Genomic DNA, 24627 nt, shown 5'->3' on the forward strand with positions numbered 1-24627 from the left:
CTGCCACAGCCATTTGTAACACTGCCTTTCAAGTAAATAAAAAACAAATCTTGGGCAGGCACCATGGCTCACTTGGCTAATCTTCCACCTGCGGCGCCGGCATCCCATATGGGCACCGGATTCTAGTCCGGGTTGCTCCTCTTCCAGTCCAACTTTCTGCTGTGGCCCGGAAGGGCAGCGGAGGATGGCCCAAGTCCTTAGGCCCTGCACCCGCATGGGAGACCAGGAGAAGCACCTGGCTCTTGGCTTTGGATCACTGCAGCGCGCCGTAGCGGCCACTTGGGGGGTGAACCGATGGAAAATGAAAGACCTTTCTCTCTGTCTCTCTCTCTCTGTAACTCCACCTGTCTAATAAAAATAAATAAATAAATAAAATCTTAAGGGGAAAAAAAAAAAAAGAAATCACAGCCTTCCAAAGAACTGAGGCAAATATGTGAAGATCTCACTAATTGATTCACGCTCCTGGCCGACCCTGAGGTGGGAAAGTCCACTGTGGGCCTAGGTGGCTGTGGGTACTGATGCAGACCGGTGCCGTGGCTGGGGAGACAGCAGGAGGGGATGGCGGGAGGAGAGAGGCAAGGAGCTCCCCACAAAGGGGACTTCATGAGCAAAGGCAAGGAGGAGGGCGTGGGGGCTGAGAGGGCCAGAGAGGCAGGTTGAGTGAGCCTGTGGCTGCAGAGCCCACAGGCAATGCAGAGCCACAGAGGGCTTGGAGGCATAACAGGGGCTGGGATTTGAGGAAGATCAACCTGGCAGCAGCTAAAGTCTGGCCCAGGGATAGGGCAAGGAGCCACAGACTAGTCTAGCAGGAAAACGGTTTCCACAGACTCCCCCCGGGGAAGTAACTGGTCGCCCTGCCTCTAAGCCCGTGGGCCACGCAGCCAAGGCCCGGAGGATGAGCCTACTCATCACTCACAGTCCCCGGGAGCTCCGCATTACCTCCACCCACTCCTTAGAGGGACTCATTTGCAGCCCTGGGGTGCAGCACAGATGTGGGCCTGGCAGCTGTGGCAAGGCAGGACGGCACTCACCCTCGCCTGGCCTGGGACTGAGTTCCTGTGCTCTTGTATTTGGCCGTGGGACAGATCTCACATTATCAAGATGAAGGTCAGGTCCAGCTTCCTTAGCAGGGCACGCTCTCCTTCTCTGCCTCCCCCGCCACATTGAAATGCTTCATTCCCTGACACCTACGTGTTGTTTGATACAAACACGCAGCTGCTCCTCGCATTCCCTTGCCCCCAGTGTGTATTTTCTTCAAGACTTTACTCAGGCACCACTTCCAGGAAGCTCTCCTTGACTGAGCTCCCATAATTCTGCCCTAGGCCCACAGCATACTACAGAGCAGGTGTCAGCTTTTGGGCCTGGCCTTCCTTCCTTAGACCTTAGGAAGGGGATGCTTTGGAGCCTTGCACAGTAGCGTGCATACATTAGGTGCCTGATAAATAGTTGTTGAACTAACTTGTACATATAGGAAGGAGTCTATCCTTGAAGGAAGGAATAGGTTTTGTAGTTATAGATTTGTGATAAAATTCCACTACATTATCTTGGATGTGTTCATTTGCAAAGAAAGAAAGAAACTAGATTCCATGAGCCTAGACATGGAATAGTCCAGCTGTGGAGGATACTGTTTTCTGCTTAGCAAAACAAAACTCTAGGAAGCCATCATAATTTATAAAACAGTACGTGGCAAAGGGATTGAGCTAACATGTCTAGGGGCACCAGTAGGTATCAGGACACCCTGGATTTCTTTAAGCCAGGTGCTTGAGTTTTTCCAAGCCAGCTCTGCCACTAAACCGTCAAGTAAGCGCAGTTGCAGTGCCTCCGAAAGAGCTCTGCATTTAAACCGACCTTCACCCCGTGGTTTACAGAAGCTCTGTGCCTGAGCCCACAGCCAAACTCTGCACCACGTGTCTAAAGGCAGGCCAGGTCGCTGCGGGCCACTTCCCCCAAGGCCCAAGCTGGTTTAAGCCTGGCAGCCAGTGGAGGGAAAGCCTCAGATCTTTCAGAAATAAAACACGAGAGTCTGCCATCATAAATACATATTGAAGATTCTCTGTCACTTATATGTGCTATTTTTCTAACCACAGAGCTAGCCTTTAAAGTGAGAAGAGTCCCTTGTTTGCTAGCCTAAGAATTTTGCTGGAGATCTGGGCTTAAAAACCAAAAACAATTTTTTACAGTTTTTTTTTTCCCTTCTTAAAGGTTTGGGAGGCTCTGGTCTAGGTTTTTTGTGTGTGTAACTTTCTAAGCGGAGTAACACAAAGTCACATTCCCAGGAGAAACCAGACTAGGAACCCTCGTCTCGAGCAGAAGCAGGCGTGAACTCGGGTGAGCTCCGACATTCGCGAAGCCTGAGCAGCAAGCAGAGGAAGCGCCTGGTGTCAGCACCTCGGGTCTGTTCTGAGCAAAGATGCCGATGAACTGATCGGGCGCGGCCTTGAAGCCCTTCTGCAGCAGCGCTGAGCCGATGCACTCCGACAAGTCGGCCACCTGGGGCGGGAGGAAGGGGCAGAGTCAGACTCGGCATCAGGAACACGGCTGACCAGGGATGGAGCGGCACCTTAGCCAGAGGACAAGCTGCCCAGACACCCCTCCTTGTCAAGTGTCTGGGAAACGCACGGTTTCCTTCTCTGGAACTCGCTATGAAGAGAACTGACCTAGGGCTCCTCCACGAAGGAAATGCATCTCCTGCCGACAGCTGCTGTCACACGCGATTATGTCAGGGCTGTGGCACATTTATGCTCTTCTGTTGCATTTGATAAAATTATAAATACAAATACACTGATTTTTTGAGGGGTGGGGAGGGTAAAGCATTTATATAAAACAACAAAGCAGCCCAAACCTATAATTGAAACCCAGAAGCCGTAAATTTGTAGACCTTTAAAACACAGCAAACTCCTATGAGGCCATACAATTCCACTTTTGAGAATTTATTCTCAGGAAAAATTTCAATCTTGGAAGGAGGTTTTTAAAAAGTCTATGTACAAAGATGCATATTTCAAAATTATCTAAATTCAATAACCTCCGGTCGGGGGGGCAGGGGACAGTGGCTGGATAGTTATAGCTGGTAAATATTATGGTTACAAAAATCATTTCACATGGGGTAGAATCATTAATAATAACATGAGAAAAATTTAAATGCATCTTATTGTAACAATAAATAAAAATAGGTAAATTTACAAAAATTAGGCCTTGAGTATACACTCATGGTCACCTTCTTGCTCCTCTTATTCTAAATTAACTAAAAGAAATTTAAGTCTTACAATTCGAAGCTTTTTTAAACTCTGAGCTGGTAGAGTTTTCAGGAGCACTGTCAAGGCACACCATGCCTACAGCATTCCCTGGCCCGGAATCCTGTTGGTTCTGGCAAGTGGTGCCACCCCAGCCCTGCCTATCGGGTCACATCAACACTGGTAACGTGACAGCTGAGTTGAGTGCCTACTACTCCAAGGACTCATTCACAGCTCTTTGACTGCGTTTAAGGGAGTGGAACCTAAAAAATGCCTGCAATTATCTGTATACATTATTGGAGTAATATGCAAACATTTACATTTCTAGAAAGACAGTCTATACCTTTCTTATAAAATATCTCAGGAACTGACATTGTGGTGCAGCAGATTTGAGTCCTGGCTGCTTAGCTTCCAACCCAGCTCCCTGCTACTGCAGTGGGGAGAGTAGTGAATGATGCTCCAAGCGCTTGGGCTCCCGCACCCACGTGGAAGAACTGGATGGAGTTCCAGGTTCCTGGCTTCAGCCTGGCCCAATCCTGGCCACTGCAGCCATTTGGGGAGGGAAGCAGACGACGGGAGATCTGTCTCTGCCTTTCTCTCTTCGTCACATTGCCTTTCAAATAAATAAATCTTTAAAAAATTTGTTTTAAAGATCTCAAAGGTATTCATAGCCACTAAGATCAGATTCACTGGGTGAAAAATGATTTAATTGTACAAATTGAAAGTTTGTTTCAGGTAAGGCCAGTTCTATCTGCACCAGCTTCTGAGTGCAATGTACAAATCAGAGTAACCCCTTCAGAAACCACAGTGGTTTTCAATTTGCCTTGACAAATCCAGCGTGCAGTGGGTGCGTTTTCTCTCTTCCTGCCAGTACATTTAACAGAAAGAATCCAAAAGGCACCGAGGACTCTGTGAGGCCTCGAGCAGTGTCATGTCTGCAGCACACACTCACACACTCTAGACACCATTTGGGAAAATGAGGACCCTGGAAATGACTGTCAGGTTGGGAAACTATTAGGCTCTGGTAAGGCAAAATAAAGGCAGGGAACGCCTCAGGTCACCCGGGCCACAGCTCCTCACTCCTTCCTCAGCAAGGCATGGTAGCTGCTCCACCTCTCCGTGCTCTTGACGAGACACATGCTACCCAGGTGGGAGGCCTTCTGCCTTCTGTGGACTTCAGACGAGGGCAGGGAAGAAATCACATTTTAATTTCAGAAGAACCAACAAATGGTATGCCAAGGGAGTACGTCAATGGCTCCACACGGTAGCTCTGCTCACATAAACACTCCCAAGTGCAACAAAGTCACAAAAATACAGAGCAACGCCTTCCTGCTCTGCTACCTGCAGTTGAGCCATTGGTAGTGGGGACTGGAGAGCAACAGGAGTGAAAGCAGCCACACCCCAGCTTCCTTTGTCTCTGCACAGTCCCACAGGTGGCTCCTCTACTGTCGCTCTGGAGTTAGGCGTCACAGCAGTGGTGAGACGGGCAAGGACTGCTTGAGCAGCAGCGCGATGCACTGGAGAAATCCACACGCAATGCTGCAGGGGCCGGCACTGTGGGGCAGCAGGGTAAGCTGCTGCTTGCAGCACCTGCAACCCACAAGGCTGCCAGTTTGAGGACCGGCCACCCCGCTTCTGACCCAGCTCCCTGCAAAAGCCTGGAAAAGCAGCGGAGGGTGGCCCAAGTGCTTGGACCCCATGTGGGAGATCCAGAGGAAGCTCCTGGCTCCGGCCTGGCCCTGCCCTGGCTGTTGCAACCATTTCGGGAGTGAACCAGAGGATGGAGGTTCTCTCTCTCTGTCTTTCGTTTATGCGATGAGAGGGATACTCTACGCTGGGGCTTCTAAGGCCTCCTAGCACAACACAGGCAGAGTGGGGGGTGTCCCATCCTCTCAGCTGGGTTCCAGAACAGGATTCACCTGCTTCAAGCACTTTCTAGAATTTCATCTTACAAACTGTGAGCCACCGAATCCACACCAGTTTTAAACCACCAGTTATATTACTTAACTGGATTACCCCAAACCTCTGTGTCAAGTTTCTCCAGCTGGGTGTTCCCTGTTGGTCCAGAAGCTCTGAGCTAGTCCAGCACTAGGCCCTGAGGGCTCCCAGCAGGAACACACAGAAGCACTGCAGCCGTGGGAGTCGTCCACAGGGCTGGGAAACTCACCTGTTTGTAGGAAAGCCACTCATAGGGTTGGTCTGGCTTCCGAGAGCCTAAACAAGGGCCATCATCTACAAAACAGAAACAACAATGATAAAACAAAGGATGGGCTTCGCTTCGATCAGTACTCCCAGAGTTTAATCCCACCACTGTTCACAGAAAGCCAGGCAGACCCCACTCCACTCCTCTCCACTCCAGAAATGCTGAGTCCGATTACAGGGTTTTTCTCCCCGGGTTTTGGTCTAATTTTTGCTTGCCTGTTTATCTCTGTTTTATTTCTTAAGCGGGGCAGGAGAGGGGATAAGGAGAGGTGAGACAGCAAACACAAAACTATTGGCTTAGGCCGGGAGTCAGTAGTGAGGGGCAGAAATCTGCTGCTGGGGGCTTTCAGAAGAGGTGTGCCTCAACGTTTCCAAAGAAGTTTAAAGCGTTCTAACTCAGGTAGGCTTCTGGCCTGGAGGTTAAGGTGCCCGTGTCCCTTATCAGACTGCCTGAGTTTCAGTCCCAGCTCCACGTCCAATTCTAGCTTCCTGCTAATGAGCCCTGGGAGGCAGTGGTGATAATTCAAGTCGGTGCATCCCTGCCACCCATGTCAGGAGTTCCGAATCGGCCCCTGGCTCCTGGCTTCAGCCTGGTCCAGCCCCAGGTGTTGCAGGTATTTGGGGAGTTCTCTCTCATTCACACTCTCTCTGTCTTTTAGATAACTTTTAAGCACATATTCTAACTCAGTATGAAAAAGAAAGAAAAATTTTTTATCCGTCCAAGGTCAGATGATCAAAGGTATGAAGAATCACCTGGAATCCTAATCTCATAGGCACTTTCGATTGCTGAGAAACATAAAATGAAGAAAAGATGCAAAATGAGGGCAAGTCAGGGAGCATTTGTGAGAGCAGAAGTTAGGAAACATCAGGATGGGTCCCAATTTTTGGTTAGGTAAGAGACGAGCAGAAAGAGACCACCAACACACATCCCAGGCCTCAGTTCATGCATGGGCTCTTGCTTGGTTTGGGGACATGGGAGAACTGGGAAGAAGACAAGAAGAGAACGGTCCCCGTTGGCCATGACCAGCCTGGGCCTCGACTGAGCTCCCGTTCTCAGGTCTGGACTGGCCCAGCCCCAGCTGTTGCAGGCATCTGGGAAATGAACCAGCAGATGGGAGCTCTATCTGTAAACCTCTCTCTCTCTCTGCCTTTCAAGTAAAATTTATATATAAATAACATAAAAATAAAAACCCTGCCTGGATAAAAACAGAGAGAGTCTCATTCTCAGACCCTCTCCAATTTAGAGACTGTAACAAAGACAGGGCCACACACGACAAGTTCCATCAGGTGCTGTTTTCAGATGGAAAACAAAATCTATCCATGAATGAAATGATGTTATTTCACGCCGCAAGAACAGAGATCAGCAAACTACAGCCAAGGGCCAAATCAGGCCACCGCCTGCTTTCGCAGATACAGTGCTGCAGGAAGGCAGCCACCCCACGTGCTCATGAATTATCTACGGCTGCAGCTGAGTATTTGCAGATGGCCCAAAACACCCAAAATATTTACTCTCTGGCCCTTGACAGAACAAGTGTGTTGACTGCAGCTCTAGAGAGTGAAAGTTAAGCTCCAGCTCACTGGGGGACTTCAAGTCTTACATATAGGTCCTGCTAAGAAAATGGATGGTGACAGGCCTGGGCCTTAATATATTTTAATAACTAATTATTTTAATAATTTTCATTAATATATTTTTATCCCCAGATGATAACCAAGTGCAGCTAGGGAGCCATTGGTGGACAGGGAATTCAACCTTTATAAACGGCTTCCTAAGTGCTATATAAAGATGCTAGGTTTAACAATTCTAGGCTGGGGGCTGGTGTTGTAGTGTAGCAGGTTAAGCCACCACCTGCATCACCAGCACACCATATGGGCACCAGTTCAAGTCCTGGCTGCTCCACTTCCAATCCAGCTCCCTGCTAATGTGCCTGGGAAAGCAGCAGAAGACGGCCCAAATGCTTGGCCCCTGCACCCACGTGGGAGACCTGGAAGAAGCTCATGGCTTTGGCCTTGCCCAGCCCTGGCCACTGCAGCCATTTAGGAAGTGACCCAACAGATGGAATCCCTCTCCTTCTCTCCATGCCTGCCCCCTGTAACTATGCCTTTCAAATAAATAAAATAAATCTTAAAAAAAAATTAAAAACCTCTAGGCTGACTTTTCCCATCACCCAACAAACTTTTGATCATCGTACCCAAATGCTGGGTTTTGCTCTTCTATAAAACAATCCTATGGGCCAGCACTGTGGTGTAGCCAGTAAAGCCACCACCTGCAGAGCCAGCATCCCATATGGGTGCCAGTTTGAGTCCCGGCTGCTCCACTTCCTATCCAGCTCTCTGCCGTGGCCTGGGAAAACAGTGAAAGATGACCTGAGTCCTTGGGCCCCTACACCTGTGTAGGAGACCCAGAAGAAGCTCCTGGCTCCTGGCTCCGGCCTTTGTGGCCATCTGGGGAGTGAACCCAGCGGGTGGAAGACCTCTTTCTCTCTGTCTCTCCTTCTCTCTCTGTGTAACTCCGACTTTCAAATAAATTAAAAAAATCTTTTAAAAAGTTATAAAACATAATCCTATAGAAGCGTAAGAGAGTTACGCTTAGAATAAAAAGCTCCTCTGAGAAAAAAAAAAAAAAAAAAACAGGCAAGAGTGACCTGCACTGCAGCTCCCTTCATCAGGGCCGAGTGAGCCGACTGAAGTCACTTCCCTCACCTCTGTGAAACATTTCTGGGAGAGCTTTCCCAGTGGAGAAGTGCCCAAAACAAGTCACGGACTTGCCTTAAGCTCAGAGGAGGGACAGGACAGAAGGTAAGTCACCATACTCCTGGGTGAATCCGACATCTTACTTACATTTAAATACCCTCCCAAGCACACATGTTCGTGGGGTGTTCAGAAAGTTCACGGAAAATGCATATTATGAAAAAACTATGCATGGAGTTCAAAACTTTTTGTACCAAAATAAACTTATCTTTCAATTTCCTTATCCACAAACTTTCTGAAGTGCACTTGTATGTATGCTTTGTGATGGCAAAGAACACACACACACACACACACACACACAGAGGCAGGTGTTTCGCCTAGCAGGTAACACACTGGTTAAGATTCCTAATCCCCTATCAGGGTAACTGGGTTCAATCCCCAGTTCTGCTCCTGCCTTCAGCTTCTTGCTAATGCAAACCCAGGAAGCCAGTGGGTGATGGCTCAAATAATTGGGTCCTGCCACCCACGAGGGAGACCTGAATTGAGAACCTGGGGCTCAGTTCCAGCCCCATCCAGCCTGGGCTGCTGCAGGTCTTTGGTGGCAGATGGGAGCTCTCTTTCTAATTCCCACCTCTCAAGGGAAAAAACAGAAAGCACACGCACTGTTTCCTCTGGCCTGGTGCTAGCCTGCTCTACCTTATGGTTAGTTACTGTCTCAGCAAACCCTGGCCCTGGCAGGGAGTGTGGTGGCTGCAGTGTCTGGTTCTCCCCTTTGCTCTCTCCGCTTCATCAATTTACTTTCCCCTCAGAGGGGTCTTAATGAATGAGCTATAGGAATGATGAAGCATACACGTGGAGCTGAGTCGTCCCGTATTACCAATGTCAAGTCAGAAACCATGGGCACTTCCTGAGATACAAATATACACAGGATATTGTGGGGACACAGACGGCCGTATCCCTGCAGTCCCTGAGTGTGGAGGGATGATGGTTTGGCGAGCAGCTGCAAATATAAAAGCCAACCTTTGAGAGATTTAAATAATAAATCATGGCTCCCTGAGCTCATTTCTACAGAGGAGCCGGGTGTAGGTAAAAATGGAGAGGCTGAAGCAACCGGAGGTTGCCCTGCTCTCAAGGGGCGTGGACAGCCGGGGCAGGATGGCTGGGAACACCTCGGTGCCCGAAGGGGCTGTCCTGGAGGTAAGCAGAAGACCTCAGGAGGGGGGGGAGGGCGGAAACATGTCACTTGGAGGTAAGGGGTGAGACTGATAGACCAGGAAGGGTTTAGACAGGCGAAATTCAAAACGAGGTTTAAAAGATTCATAAGAATACATCAAGAACCCTGGCTGGGTGCAAAGATGAGAGAGAAAAGTCTTGCACAAAGGCTTGGTGGGGTGGGGTGGGGTGGGGTGGGGTGGGGTGGGGTTGAGAGAGCAGAGATGGCCACGGCTCCGCAAGCAGTTCAGGGCTCTTGTGGGACGTACAGCAGGAAGGTCTGGAGAGGAGGCAGGTGCCACATGCACAGGCTCTCTCGTGTCACCGTTAATAATTCAGGCTAATCCCGTGAGTCAACATTTCCAGTGTCTCTGACGGAACACTGCTTCTGCGGGATGCCAGTATTTCTTTCTCAAAACATGGGTCTCACAGTCCGGGAAGCTTGAAAAATGCTGGACTGGAGCCCACGAAACAGTTCCCTTGGTTGCAGGAAACATCAGACCCCACCGGGCGCGGCTGTCCACAAAACCCAGGGTGTGAGAACGTGCAGGCGCTGGAGCCCACCTGGCCACAGGGAACACCGAGAGGGTCCGGGGAGCCTCGGGACTGACTCTGGACAAATTACAGGAGCAGACAGAGGGTCAAGCAACACCCGCTGCTCCCTGATGAAGCATGCCGTTAATCACACGAGGTGAGGAATGCTTACTTGACACCTGGATACCCCTCTGGAAGCCCTCGTACAGGGTTCTGACGTCGTCATAGAAATACACCAGGGGCTCGTCACCATCCAGCAGCGTGGACCTTCGAGCTCCGCCACTACCCTATTGGAAGAGAATGACAGACACAAGAGCACATTAGGAGAAAGTGTGAAAAACCAAGAGGCTACAACACGATGTTGTGATATTTGTATATATTGTGGAATGGCTGAAGGAAGCCAATCAATACACCCAGCACCTCACATCATTTATTTGTGGGGAGAACCCTTAAAATTTACTGCCTTAACATCTAGCTGCAATTTCCGGGCAGCTAATACATTGTTAACTACAGTCATCCTAACGCAGACTGTACCTCCCACACTTACTTTTCCTGTTGTACACCATAAATGTGCCCAACTTTTATTTTCCAATTAAAAATACATAAATAAATACAAAACAACTAAGAGGTCTAACACGCTCCCAGGGTCTGCTCAGCACCCTGAGGGCCCCTGCAGAGCAGCCCCCCGCCCCCTCCGAGGGTTTGCCGAAGCAGGGAAGTGATGCGCTAACGCAAGCCTTCGTTCACCGAGAGGGAAGTGCAGAGAAGCCAGCAGGGCCACATGAATGGAGAAAGAATTCCTGAGAACGGGAAACAGCTGAGGAGAGAAGAAAAGCAGCTCCCGGGTCTACGATCGTGGGTCTTGCCCGACAAGACCACGCAGAGCAAAGGGGAGAACCAGACCTGCAGCCACCACACTCCCTGGGCCGATTCTCAAGCAGCCGCGCGTGGGGGACTGGGCCCTGTACAGCCCAGGTGGGAACAGCAGCCACTCAGTCGTACTCAGTTCTCTGTGAAGTCTTCCGTCCACACGGACTGCACTGACTGTATTCTGTTAGGAACTCCAGCTTCTTGCACGGCACCTGAGCGTTACAATCTTCAGTTACCAAATACACAGCGTGCCGAGACAGGTCTTCACTGTGTCACAGGTATGCACCCTGGACGTGGCCGCACACCTTTCTCTACACGGCCTTCACTCATAGGGACACCTGTGATCTGCAAGAACTCCCAACCAGACCAGGAGACAGCCCTGGCCGCACGCCGCTGCCATCTTGCCGGGTAGCAGCTCTTTACTGGGAGCTGCTGATCGCTCAGGACAACAGGGACACTGTGGAGGCTCCCAAAGTGTTCCTCAGCGATTGATAAATGAAAGCTCAACCACTGTGATGTGACAGCTACAATTTTTTTTTAATTTATTTATTTGTTTGAAAGTCAGAGTTAGAGAGAGAGAGAGAGAAAGACATAGAAGCATATCGTTTGGGGTCAGCGTTGTGGCGCAGAGGATTAACACCCTGGCCTGCAGTGCTGGCATCCCATATGGGCGCCGTTTCGAGACCCAGCTGCTCCACTTCTGATCCAGCTCTCTGCTATGGTCTGGGAAAGCAGTGCACCCACGTGGGAGACCTGGAAGAAGCTCCTGGCTCCTAGCTTCAGATGGGCACAGCTCTGGCCGTGCGGCCAATTGGGGCGTGAATCAGTGGATGGAAGATCTCTTTCTTTGCCTCTCCTCTCTCTGTGTAACTCTGACATTCATATAAATAAATAAATCTTAAAAAAAAAAACTGTATCTTTCATCTGCTGGTTCACCCCGTAAATGCTTGCAACAGCTGGGGCGCGGCCAGGCTGAAGCCAGGAGCCCACAGCTCAATATGGGGCTCCCACGTGGGTGGCAGGGGCTCAAGTACTTGCTTTCTCAGGCAAATTAGCAGGGAGCTGGAATCAAGTGGAGCAGCTGGGACTCAAAATGGTGCTTAAATGGGATGCTGACAATGTAAGTCAAAGCTTAACCCGCTAAGCCACAATGCCATTCCCCACAACATGATACTTTATAAGCAAAGAAGTTATTCCTCCTATGGCTAATGGTGGAAAAATCTTCTCACTTCAGTATCACACGTTATTTTGACTTAATCTCTGAGTCTGTTTTCTTTTGTATAAAATGGAGATGTCATATCCACTTCCAGGGTTATTTACAATTAAACAGGATGCTTCCTGAAAGTATGAATGTGTGTAGGACATTACTCAGTCAACATGACCTGACTTCGAGTCGTCCACAACCTGTATCTTTACACTAACCAACAGCCTAAGATTCAGAAGCAATTCTGGGGCCAGCACCGTAGATCACTTGGTTAATCCTTTGCCTGCGGCACCGGCATCCCAAATGGGCGCCAGGTTCTGGTTCCGGTTGCTCCTCTTCCAATCTAGCTCTCTGCTGAGGCCCGGGAGGGCGGTGGAGGATGGCCTAGGTGCTTGGGCCCTGCACCCACATGGGAGACCAAGAAGAAGCACCTGGCTCCTGGCTTCGGATCGGCGCAGTGCTGGCCATGACGGCTATTTGGGGAGTGAACCAATGGAAGGAAGACCTTCCTCTCTGTCTCTCTCACTGTCTAATTCTGTCAAGTAAATTAAAAAAAAAAAAAAAGCAATTCTGAGGTTCTACAGTAAGCATCAGAAACCTCCACCCATGACACCACCAACAGACCCTGGACACTAAGGCTAGGGGGGATAAGAAGGGGAGGAGGAGAGGACGACAGAAAGTGTGAAGGATGAGGAATTGAAAAGGTAAGGAAGGTAAGAGATAGAGATATGCAAGATGAAGAGCAGCCAGCTGCCATCAACAGTAGTCTCTTGGCCATAGGCCCAACCTATGCTGCCTGTTGAAACATGGCCTAAAGCTACAGCAGCCTGGCTGGCTCACAGAGGGCCTCCTATATGGCTCCCTTCACGACATTCATTCACCCATGGTTTTTCTTAATGGCCGTTCTGCTGTGTTATTCTCATGGCAATGCATGGGGAGGATGGGAAACAGGCGAGTAAGACACAACTGGTACTGAAGTAGCCCACACCTTGTCCTGAAGGGAGCAGAGGGACTCCAAGGAGTGTTGGCACAGCAGAAGGGCTCAGAGGACGTCAGAATGCACAGACAGCAGGAGGCCAGGAGTTGCAGGACCACAGGCTCCTCCGAGAGCCACAGTCCTTGTGTACCACCCGGCACTTGTTGGGAAAGAGCTCCTGAAGCAGAAACCCTGGGGTCTAACCCAGAAATCCATGCTTCAGGAGACACTGACGTTCAAGAAGCACCATGCTATGGACAGTAAAGTCCCCAGCAGGAACGCAACAAAGATCCGGGAAACGCTTTAGAAAGAAAAGCACGGGAAGCAGAAGCAGTGTGCAACCCAGCGGAGGCAGAGGTACTGGACAGAAGGCAACCTGCATGGCCTGGGCTAGGGCAGAGGAGTGGGACAGAAGAGTACAGTGAGCTTGGATGCACTTTACACTACTAACAAACAGGACTTGGCAGGTGAGTGGGTGTAGGAGAAAATGAGGGGAGACTTGGAAGGCTGAGAAGGCACAGTTTCACTTGATCAAACAGCAGATCAGAGGTCCGTTTCCAAAAACAGATAAAGTTTAGCTTTGGGTATGTGGAGACCACATCCCTTCAAGATAGACCAGCTATCATACTCAACTTCCCAATTCTGACTTTGAGGATCACTGCTCTAAAGGATAATTTTATAACAAACCTTTAGCTAAAAAACTTCTTTGGTTATGTTTGAATTTTTGGTGGTATGTGGTCTCCTCTTCAGTACTTTAAGATACATGGAGATAAGAGAGCTAAATCAAAGTTAAATAAGTTAATTATATCCCCTAATAAAGCCATCTTGACAATGTAACCTGGGGGTAAGATATTTAGCAATTAGAATAATTAGCAACAGCCTGAAAAATCAAACAACAAATGGGATATATGCCAAAGAGAGACACTCATTTCATGGCACAGGTGAAACTGGGGGAAAGGTCACAGGATCATGGGATTGTAAGCACCCTCTGTGATTTCCAGAGAAGAGACTGAATAAGATGGGGGAGGGAGCATTAAGCAACAAGATCTGGGCTTTCATCTGGGGCTCTCTCACATTCCCCTAAAGAACCACACTTTTCACGGGCATGAGCCCATGAATGAAAATGCCAGACCTATGCACTGGGTGTTAACAACCTTGGTGCTACCCTACTGAAGCTAGGGGCTATGCTCCAGATGGCCAGGAAGCCAGGCTACAGGAGTAGGGGATTCAGTTACTGTTTTAACCATGCACGTGGGGCGAGTTCCAGCGACACCTCCTTCCATGAAAACCACTAGATATTCAGCCTGTCAGCCCTCACCTGCTAACGGGGCTGGGGGCTTCAGTTTCTCTCAGTGGTCCTCAGGAGCCGGGGCAAGCCAGCCAGACCACGCAGGGCGACTGGGCAGGAAATCGGGCGTTAGAACTGTGAGTGAGCACAGATTATGGGCTTTTGGTTTCTTCTGCTGCTGACCTCTTCGGTGTGGTTCCAGTTTTCCCAATTTAAAAACAAAGATGAGTCAAAGGCACCCTGGTCAAATCAGCGCGCGTGAGGACCTGAGGCTGCCCTGCAACAACCACAGGCGCTAAGGCGCTGCACGAGGTCAGGCGCCCCACAGGGCGGGAATCAGAAAGCACAAGTTCAAGTTGAATTAGGCTGAATGAGGAAATTAAAGTTCAAATTCCCCTTAAGGGCAAGTTCGGGGAAAAAGAGGGGGGAAGAGGGTCAAAAAAACAGTGAACATCTGGGGATCAGCGGCTCCAAGACAAAGACTCTTGCCAATATTGGATGAACAGGGAGTCTAGACTATGAATTATTCTGTGCTGCTCCCTTATTTAAATATAAAAGCAAGTTACAACTTCTAGAGAATTTTTTAGGGGTGGGAAGGCCCAAGCTTTCAAATGGTGATCTCATTTGTTTCGGTCTATGAAATGGGTATCTACCGGCTTTATCAATCAGATGCCCAATGTGTTACTATTGTTTATTCCCTAGGAGAGGAATGGGGGAGGGGGAGACACCCAAGGGGAGAAGGAAGGGCAGGGAGGCAGAGAAGGGGGCGGGGCAAGTAACTGGCTGGATGCAGAGCTAAACCCACCTCCAGGGAGAAAAGCAGCATGCAGCCTCAGGTAAAATGCCTCTTTCTGCTCCTCCCACTTCCTTCCACAAGGAGTAAGTTCTTCCCAGCACATGCAGTTTGCACACCTCTCCTGCGGCCCAAACCACCATCATCTGCTTTTTGTAAATGGGCACAAAACTACTTTTCCATCTGGTGACCTTTCAAAGAGGATCTCTGGCATCAATTACCATATCAAGCAACTTTAGATCTTGGATATATCAAACTACATCTTTGAAAAAGTGATTCAGTTATTTATCTAGGATGGAAAGAATGAGAGAGAGAGCATGCTCCCATCCACTGGTTCACCCTCTGAACAACCACAAGGGCATTTGGCAGGGCTGAGGCTGAGAGCCAGGAACTCAATCCAGATCTCCCACACAGATGGCAGGGATCCAACTACCTGAGCCATCACTGCCCCCACCCTGCACTCCCACAATAATTTCTGAACAACAATGGGCAGCATATCTAAAAAATTACCTAAACTCCCCAGTGTGAACTGTTAATCTCACAGGACCCGGTATTCCGGCTCCCTGTTGAGCTAACTTCCCAAGATCCTTTACTCTCAGGGGGGCAAAGAGAAGGCGGAACCATCTCTAACAGTCTGTGCTGGCTTTTGTCACCAGCGTGATGAGAGGTGGAAGGTAAGTGACTGTTTACTGAGCACCTGCTAAAGGCCAGCCACTTTCCAGAGAAGGACACTCAGACTCGAGGACACGCTCCCTTCTCAGCCCCGCATTCACAACGTGGCGGAGCAGGGCTTCAAACGGGCTCCCTGGGCCAGCCAGGTATGTTAAGTGTCACTTTGCAGGCTCCAAAGTTGCCCACACAAGCTTCATCTTCACTCTTGGGGAGACAGGGTCCAGATCACTGATGTCCAGCCACCTGTCTTGATTCTTCAGCACCTCTGGCCTTTCTGCCATCCCCAGTTCACCTCCAGTTTCTGACTTCCTGACCTCTCACTGTCCCAATCATAGGATTTGCTTAAGGGCATGGGAATGGGAGTAGGAGGCTGACACGGTACTTAGCAAAACATTTCATCACCAGAGAAAAAGTCAGCCAGTCACAGGAGAGAAAAGATCAGCCTCTCATCTCAATGAAAGGGAAGAAAGTTTGCAGTCACGAGATACAAATTCCCTCAGCCATACATTGTTCCAACAAAGGAAGGCTGCCATGGATTTGCACACGGCCCGAGAACGCGCCAGGCACTGTCCCTTGCCTCGTCGGAAGGCACCCACCTCTCTCTCTCACCGTCACCAGCCTTCAGGATGCTGGTGTGCAGTAAGGATTTTGTTGAGCAGCACACGGAGTCTACATTTGTCATTTTTCATTTGGCACCAGTTTGTCCCACTTGGGAGAGAGGCTATTTTTAAATTCAAATGCATATCACAGCTTGTGTTTCTGTCAATTATGGGTGCACTTGTTCCTCGTGTAACGAGCCTGTGAGAAGTGGCACCACTGGTATAACATCAAATTGTGTTTTCACCTGCTTGACCCTGTTCCTATAACTGAGTGAACTTTAGCTTTCTCTTCCTGGTGACGGGGATCCCAGGGACAGTTTTCTAGAAATAACAAACAACTCCTTTCTTTCCTTGAATACCTAGGCAGATACTTACTGCTCCTGCTGCCTAGTAGTCACTCAAAGTTCAGACACTTGGCCTTCAGCTGCCGTGATACACTTGCGTGGCACCCCAACCAACCGTCCTGCTCATCACTGGCCATACTTTGAGCACCTAATTCAAATCATGAAGCACTCAAGAGTGTTTCTTCAAACACCTCCAAAAGCAACTCACAGTGCAGTTTCCTATAATGTGAGTGCAGTAAGAAAAAGTAATAAGCAGGGTTTTCCATTTTTTTATTAAGAAGCCCATCGTGCTTTAGAAAAGGTACAAAAGTTACCTGTAAATTTAAGTGCTGGCACTTGCAGACTGTCACACTGTCAGAATAATGACTTTACACAAAAGCAGTCACTTTCTCCATTCTCCCCTCCAGCCACTAGGACTGCTTGCTGCAAATGCCTTCAAATGCTGGGACACTTTTCATGAAACTATACCTAAGAATTCTCTGAGTAACACCTTAGCAAAGTTGCTCGGGGCAGAACTAAAAGGTAAACCTTTGCTCACATCTTTATTTGACTGCTTGCACAAGTATTGTGCAATCGAGTCATGGGAAGTCCAGGCTATAAAACATAGTGACTGGGAACTTGTAACAGTGAGTAAACACAAGCAAGGGCCTAGGCAGAGCCAACATTTACAAGATTTACCCAAGGATCTTGATGGATGTGACGCCACAGCATTGGAGCAAGAGTCCTCCACAGTCTCATGTGCGCCACCAGTAGAATAGGTTGCCAATAACAAATGACTACAGAAATATGTCAGATTTATATAGATGGCTAGAGAAAGAACCAGATACTACTACTCTTCCTAACAGTTCTCCTTCCTCTAGTGTTCACTTGCTACCTCCTTCCTGAACAAATTTGTTAGCCTATTGTCAACCGGCTTTGGCACTCTCCCTGTAGACCCATAAGGATGGCGCTGGTGACAGACACCCAAGGCACCACCCAATCCCACATGTCCTCCCTGGCAGCTTCCATGGTGGGTTTGGTCCTCACAGCAGTATGTGACCCCAACCCACACAACAAAAGCTCCCCTGCTCGGAGCCAGGCCCAGCCATTCAAGTCTAGATGGGAAATGTCATTCTTCATGCTTCCATCATCTTTATCCCCAGAGGTCTGCACTTGCTTTATCTCCCCCAGTCTGGTGTGGGTCTTCACAGAAACTTAGGACTCAATCACCTCCTCTCTTCTCTTGAAATAACTGCTTAGGCAGGTCTGCAAGTGTGCCTTTACACACACACGTATGTCAAGGTTGACTATGCGAAAATGAGCACTTCTGCCAGCCACATGGGAAAACCTGACAGTAGAATGCTCTATGCACACCCCCTCTAAATGTGGACCAAGAATGTTAGGCCTTGTTGCAATGTGCATGTGGGCTGGGAGGTCTGTGGTCAGTTTGTGCAAGCCATGACCATTGAGCAAACCTGTGGGGGACAGTGACTTTTGAATTTTAAAACCACTACAGCCTAGAGATGTTACACATACTGTGCTGCAGTCACGCTGTTACCTGGGAAGGAACCACAGCTCTAGTTTTGTGGCAGCAAAACCAGTCACCTGCATTGTTTTTACTTTATGGATGCCTCTCACCCTCTGCCATAAAGGGCAGCACTTCCTGCTGGCCCAAAAGCTCTGCAAGGGCAGCGTGTTCTGCCCTGGACTTGTGCACATCTGGTGGCAGAAGCTCCAGCATTTGTTGAATGAAAATGATTCTGATGCATGGAAAGCCAAGACACTCTGGCAAAAAGATCTCTGTGAGTGAGATCCCAGTGGAAAGAACAGGTCTTCAAAGAGGGAGGTGCCTTTCTCTGAAGGGAGGAGAGAAACTCCACTTTGACTATGACCGTGTCTAAACAAGATAAGAGTCGGAGAACTCAAGGGGCTTCCATAGCCTTGGAAACTCATAACTGGTGCATAGGGAGATTACTGATGCCATAAACAGGAGTGTCAATTGGTAAAGTCAACAACAGGAGTCACTGTGCACTTACTCCTCATGTAGGATCTCTGTCCTTAACGTGCTGTACACTGAGGCTTAATGCTATAACGAGTACTCAAACAGTATATTTCACTTTGTGTTTCTATGGGGGTGCAAACGACTGAAATCTTTACTTAATGTACACTAAACTGATCTTCTGTAAAAAAAAAAAAAGAAATTATCAATTCCCAACTTGACTCTCACTGGGATTAAACATGACAATAGGTCTGATCTGATTTCATCATCATTTAAAAAAAATCATCTAAATAAAAAAAAAATAAATAAAAATAAAAAAAATCATCTATTATTTTTCACTTTATGTTTCTGTGTGGGAGCAAACTGTTGAAATACTTACTTAAGGTATACTAAGCTGATCTTCTGTATATTAAGATAATCGAAAATGAATCTTGATGTGAATGGAAGGGGAGAGGGAGTGGGAAAGGGGAGGGTTGTGGGTGGCAGGGACGGTATGGGGGGGGAAGCCATTGTAACACATGAGTCGTACTTTGGAAATTTATATTCATTAAATAAAAGATTAAAAAAAAAAAAAAAAAGAAAATGATTCTGATAACTATTCCTTGGTCTGTGGAGAATTAAATCCAAAGCTTCACATCCTCCCTATTGGACTTTCTGGAACACATGATTAAAATGCTTAGGAAAGTCACTTAGCAGAGGAGTCTCTATGCCAACATATGGACATCTAAGCTTTAAGCTTTTGTGCAAAAGGGTCACTAATCAGCATGTGACCTGAATGTCAAGATCATCTGCTGTGGAACTAAGTCAACCAATCTGGTAATAAGACGAGTTATACCCAAGGAACTGGTTCCACACATTAAAGGATATGAATTTACTCTAGAACCGAGGTCTAATGAGAAGTCTAGACAGTGAATATGCTATGGGCTAAACTGTTTAGGCACCAGAAGTAAAATCTAATCTAAATCCTCATCACATTCTTAAAATAATAAAGTCTTAGGGCTAAGGACTTGGATGTATAAAAAAGCTTTTACTTGCTATGACTCCATTCTCTTGTGTAAAAAACAAAAATCACACGGGTTTTCATTTAAGTGCTTTGTAATCTAGCAGCAGCTACCTAAAACCTTCCGATCCAATTTGACAAGTCAGTCATCTCAGTGCCTATAAATACCTCTCATCAGTGAGAGCAGCTCACATCTTCTTTCTACTACCTTCCTCAGCAGTGACAATTCTCATCTGTACTTCTCATAACTCATGGTTACACCCTTTGAGCCATGACAGATGGGTCTACGCCCCTAGCAACACCAAGTTCTTCTCTGTCCCCACCCACCACGTCCCCACCTGGATGTGGGAAGAACAGAACTGCTCACGTGTTCACAGCCCCGTACCCCTCACCCTCACCTGACTCTTGGCAGTTTCTGATGCTGTACCTCACCTGTGTACAGAATTTAGGCGTCACTTCTTATCTTACCTGTCCCCTTTCCACCTGTATGTCTCTCACTACCTTCTGGTTCATGTGCCTAAAATACATAAATATCCAGTTTCGTAAGAGCCCGCTGTGGCTGTGGCCACTGACTCTTCAGATGCACCTTTCCTGATTAGCCTTATTTATTGCCTGTTCCCTCCCCCAGGAGCCCTAGTTACAGTGCACGGCTTCCAGCTACCACCTGTGGAAGCAGCAGAGCGCAGCTCGACCTCCCACTCACGGTAAGACAGCTTTCCCCTCTTTGACCCAGTTTCCCCACGTCCACAGTGGGAGGGTGATAACAGAAGACACTTTGGGAAGACAGCTAGCATTCACTGCACGTGTACTGCGGGCCAGGTGGACGCTGAATCTGTGTGGTCCTCTTGGCAGTACGGGAGGAGGGGAGGTGCCTTAACTTCAGATGAGGACTCTGAAGGTTGCAAAAGGCCAGTGAACTTGCCCAGGGCTGCCCGCGCTAAACAGAGAGCAGGCCCAGCCTCGGTCACAGTTCTGCCTCCCTGTTCTTCTTTACCGGCATAGCCACTGGGGGCTGGGCCCAACCAATCATAAAAGGTTCCAAGACCATCTTCACGTGGGGCTCCTCTCCATCTGAGAACAGGGGGAGACAAGCTAAAACCAGAAATCTTGTGAAAGTGAGCAAATACACCCCGCAGAGCATTGCCCAGGCACGGAGCAGCAGCAGCACCACCAAGGTTTGGAAGACGGAAGCTCCTCCCAGAGCCGCAGGTTGGTGAACACTGACAGCACACACAGGCCACAGCTCTCAAGCAGGGTCCTGGTGAAGACACGCTGGAAGCTCTAGGACAGATGCTGCACTCTGCCCGAGCCCAGCCTCTCTGCACCACACTACAGCAGGCGTCTTCACTGCCTTCTCCCAGGGCCACGCAGGAGGCTCCCGGCCTCTTCACAGCCCTGCTGTTGAAAAGGAAATTGCGGAAGGTGAACCAGCCCCTGGGCTGCTGCTTTAAAAAAGTGTGGCTGGGAAACAGCCAGAGCGGGTTGTGGTGAGAAGTGGCCAACCCACAAAGTGCAGCCTCCTCTGGCTTTATCTCCCATGTAAAGCTTTTGGGAAGGGGAGAGTGATAAAAACCACACATGGGAGATGCAAGGGTGGGTGACGGTGAGAACTGGCAAGTGGAGTTCACTTGTTTCCAAAGGACAAGCAAAGCAACAACGGCCCCTCGCGGCAGCCGGCCTGACGGCAGTGCTGGAAATCCAGGCTCTTCACCAATGCTGTGTGACGTGAATTAAGTTCCCCTCTCTCTGCCATAGGAGTCCATCCAATGATGCTGCCTACAGCAAAGCATCACAATCACTAAGTCCCATAACTCCAGGGTCACTTCCTTAATTCAACATTTTAAATTTCTCTGTCAAAAAGCAAAGCAAGTTCAGGATCTACTCCTAAGACCTACAAATTCTGCAAACCAAAGTTAAATCTAATCCTTCCTTTAGGAAAGGAGAAAAATCAACAAGCCTCTATACTAAGTGGGAGAAATACAGATTTTTTCTTTCTGCTTATCCATAGTTTTAAATTTGTTCTGCAGAGAATGGTAAAATTATTTTAATAACACACAATAGCTTTCTATTAAACTTGAAGTTGAAACCCACATGTGGGGCCGGCGCTGTGGTGTAGCAGGCAAAGCTCCCAATTGTAATGCCAGCATCCCATATGGGCGCCAGCTCGAGTCCCGGCTGCTCCACTTCTGATCCAGCTCTCTGTTATGGCCTAGGAAAGCAGTACAAGATAGCCCAAGTCCTTGGGCCACTGCTCCTGCATGGGAGACCTGGAAGAAACTCCTGGCTCCTGGCTTCAGATGGGCACAGTTCCGGCTGTTGCAGCCAACTGGGGAGTGAACCAGCAGATGGAAGACCTCTCTCTCTCTCTGTCTCTCCTTCTCTCTGTGTAACTCTGACTTTCAAATAAATAAATAAATAAATCTTAAAAAAAAATCCACATTGTAAGTGCCCCCGTAATTTCTTATATAATAAGAATTAGGTATTTCTGCTAAATTATAAATGTCTTTACTCTGGACTTGCCAACTACTATTTTCATAACTATGACACTGTTACTGGTGGTCTGCCAGAAGACAAGGAATGCCAAAAAAACTCACATGAATCTATCAGAAAAAGTTAAACTGGCACACAGATTAGCTTAGCTAATATTTAGCTTAGCTAATACTAAGATACCTTGCCTTCAGAATAGAAACAGGTATAAAGACAACTTTTCTCAGTAGTTCAGTTGATTCTACATTCACATTTTGGCATTAATTAGACTGACATGTCTTTAATATATTTTAAGAGTTTCACATTAATGAATCCAAGAACTTGTCTAAAATAAAGCAAAGAACTATAACCCTTTTAATAACAAAAAGCTATTAATCAAGTCAGCACTTTATTTGGAAGGGCACATGCTCTTCTCGGGCAATCAGACTGGGGGACTTGGGGAAGGGTTTGCTGAAAGCAGCAAACCAGGTGATTCTGTCTCACAACATTGTTCTGTACAGGTGGGGAAAGACCTGAACAGTGAAGACCAGTTCTGGCCTAAGCAGAGGAAAGTGGGCAATGGCACGGTGGGGTATGTAAAGAGTCAAAGCAGCAGCACCAACTTGGCTTCTTATCCTTTCAGCCCCTCGTGCATTTAAGAGGTTAAGAAGGGAAGCAGAGCAGGTGCTTGAAGAAAGAATCTTCTAGAAAAAGCCTTAGGGTTTCCCCATGCATCTAATCCATTAATCCCTAATCACGCATGTTCTGGTTTAATTTCTGTAATTAAGAGAGCATGATTTTTAGTTTGCCCAAGTCACGTACAACTACCGCACTCGACAACTCGAGACACCTCTGGAATGTTTTGTTTCTTCACATCCTAGCCTATGTCTTGCAGCTATGTTAACCTGGCAACTCCCTGTGCCAGGCGTATCCTATTTGAAATCTCAGAGTCCTTTTCAACAGTTTGAGGATGTGTCCAGAGTATGAGATAAACAAATGAAATTCCTCCTTCTGCCACATGTGTGTGACACTTCTCTACTAGAATACAACCCTTGTGAGAACAGGGACTCTGCTACCTTTCGCCTCATGAACCCTCTGGGCCTGCCACAGTGCCCAGCACAGGGTGGAAACCCAACGTGATTTCTGGAATGATCTTCTGTGTGACTGTGGATAGACAACCAACGTATATCACCTCATTTGTCCCTGTGCCCTATATTTTGGCCTCTACCTCAGTTTGCCATCTGTCTCTTGCACACATTTCTATATACAAAGTGTCTTTATACACGGCTAATTTGATTGTGACTGTGGTCTCGGCCAGGGTCATGTTCAGTGGGGTTTGACTAATCTGAAGAAATGCAGAGAAACCCGGGAGGCAGGCTGGGCCCTCCACTTACCGCCACTTCCACTGACTGCATGGAGAGGTCGCATGGTGGCTTCAGGGCCTTAGGCCTCGTGGCGTACCAGAAAGTGGTGAGAGCCGCGAAAGCTCCGAAGCCCATGAGCGTGTTGGTGGGAAGGGTGCGCACGTACTGCCGGAGGTCAACCAGCTCTGGTATTCGAAAATACCGGAACAGTTCGTGGGCTTGCATGGTCCTGTGTTGGTGGTTCCCCAAGCTGAATTCTGTCAGGAGAGAGAGAAGAGGTGCGTTCATTCCAGGGAGGCAGATGGCTCTCCAGAGCTCCCACAGGCCAGCCATCTTACACGGCTGCTGGACAACCAAACCAGGCGTCAAACCCACACCCCCTTGGCCCGGGTCTTTCCCTGGCTGTCAAATTTCATTTTCTAAAACCATTTTAATAATTCATTTCTGTTCTATTTTTCCATTATCTTGTGTTAAAAATTATCTTGCTTTCTTTAAACACATCAAAAGGATTTTACTCACAAAGAATTCTCATCATAAAATGCTCACATAAGTGGTATGAGTTTCTATTTTATTCCTTGACATCACATCTCTGTTCTCTTCCACCTAATCAAATACACTCAAGTCTCATTATCAAGACTACTGACTAGGGATATGAGTGGAAAGGAACAAACAAGACCAAACCATCTAAGGGCCATCAGTTTCTATTTCTTCCAATAGATCTCAGGACAAGTTCCCCAACTGGTAAAACAGACTGGATCTACATTTCTACACGTCTCTTCCCTTCCCTTCCCTGCACTGGTCACGCCACAGGGTGGCAATATAAATGTTGGGAAATCTATAGTTAGCTTTTCTGATAAGATCATTTTCTTTTATATTCCCTAAGTTATTATATCCACAATGAATAAACAAATAAAATGGTAGGCGAAAACTTTAAAACACACACCAGCTCTCTTGCGAGAGGTTATAGCACAGTATGTGAGAGAAAGTACAGAACAGTTAACAGTCTAGAGTCTGGAGCCCTGTCTTGCTTCTCCATTAGCTTTATGGTCTGGGACAAACTATTTCACCTCTCCGGACCTCAGGATTCTCATCTACAGTAGGAGATGGCAATACTGCCTATCCTCTGAGGCCTTTATGATGACTAAAGGACACACATGAAGAGCTTAGGAAGGTGCCACACACCAGGAGGCGCTCAGCAAAACTTAGA

General features: G+C 48.0%; 1 protein-coding gene and 1 long non-coding RNA gene across 10 annotated transcripts in view; one reads left to right on the plus strand and one right to left on the minus strand.

The window, feature by feature from the left end:
* ACSL1 (acyl-CoA synthetase long chain family member 1) overlaps positions 1-24627 on the minus strand; it is a 67537-nt gene that overhangs the window by 22733 nt on the left and 20177 nt on the right. For all 8 annotated transcript variants that reach the window (XM_070068333.2, XM_070068338.2, XM_070068332.2 and 5 more), the window contains exons 2-5: positions 23451-23677; positions 10039-10153; positions 5398-5462; positions 2389-2490 (exon numbers count right to left, since the gene is read on the minus strand). In XM_070068333.2, coding sequence (XP_069924434.1) covers positions 2389-2490; positions 5398-5462; positions 10039-10153; positions 23451-23645 — 477 coding nt within the window. In that variant the 5' untranslated portion in view covers positions 23646-23677. The remainder of the gene's footprint in view (positions 1-2388; positions 2491-5397; positions 5463-10038; positions 10154-23450; positions 23678-24627) is intronic.
* LOC149127821 (uncharacterized) lies at positions 10192-22336 on the plus strand. 2 transcript variants are annotated; one of them, XR_016229056.1, is made up of 4 exons: positions 10192-14341; positions 20219-20294; positions 20672-20799; positions 21804-22336. It is a non-coding gene; the product is annotated as an uncharacterized LOC149127821 (long non-coding RNA). The 2 variants fall into 2 exon arrangements; XR_016229057.1 differs by having other exon boundaries at positions 20727-20799.

The sequence above is a fragment of the Oryctolagus cuniculus genome, chromosome 2 (assembly GCF_051225735.1).
Source record: "Oryctolagus cuniculus isolate XC-2025 breed Fujian yellow rabbit chromosome 2, ASM5122573v1, whole genome shotgun sequence".
Taxonomy (NCBI): Eukaryota; Metazoa; Chordata; class Mammalia; order Lagomorpha; family Leporidae; genus Oryctolagus; species Oryctolagus cuniculus.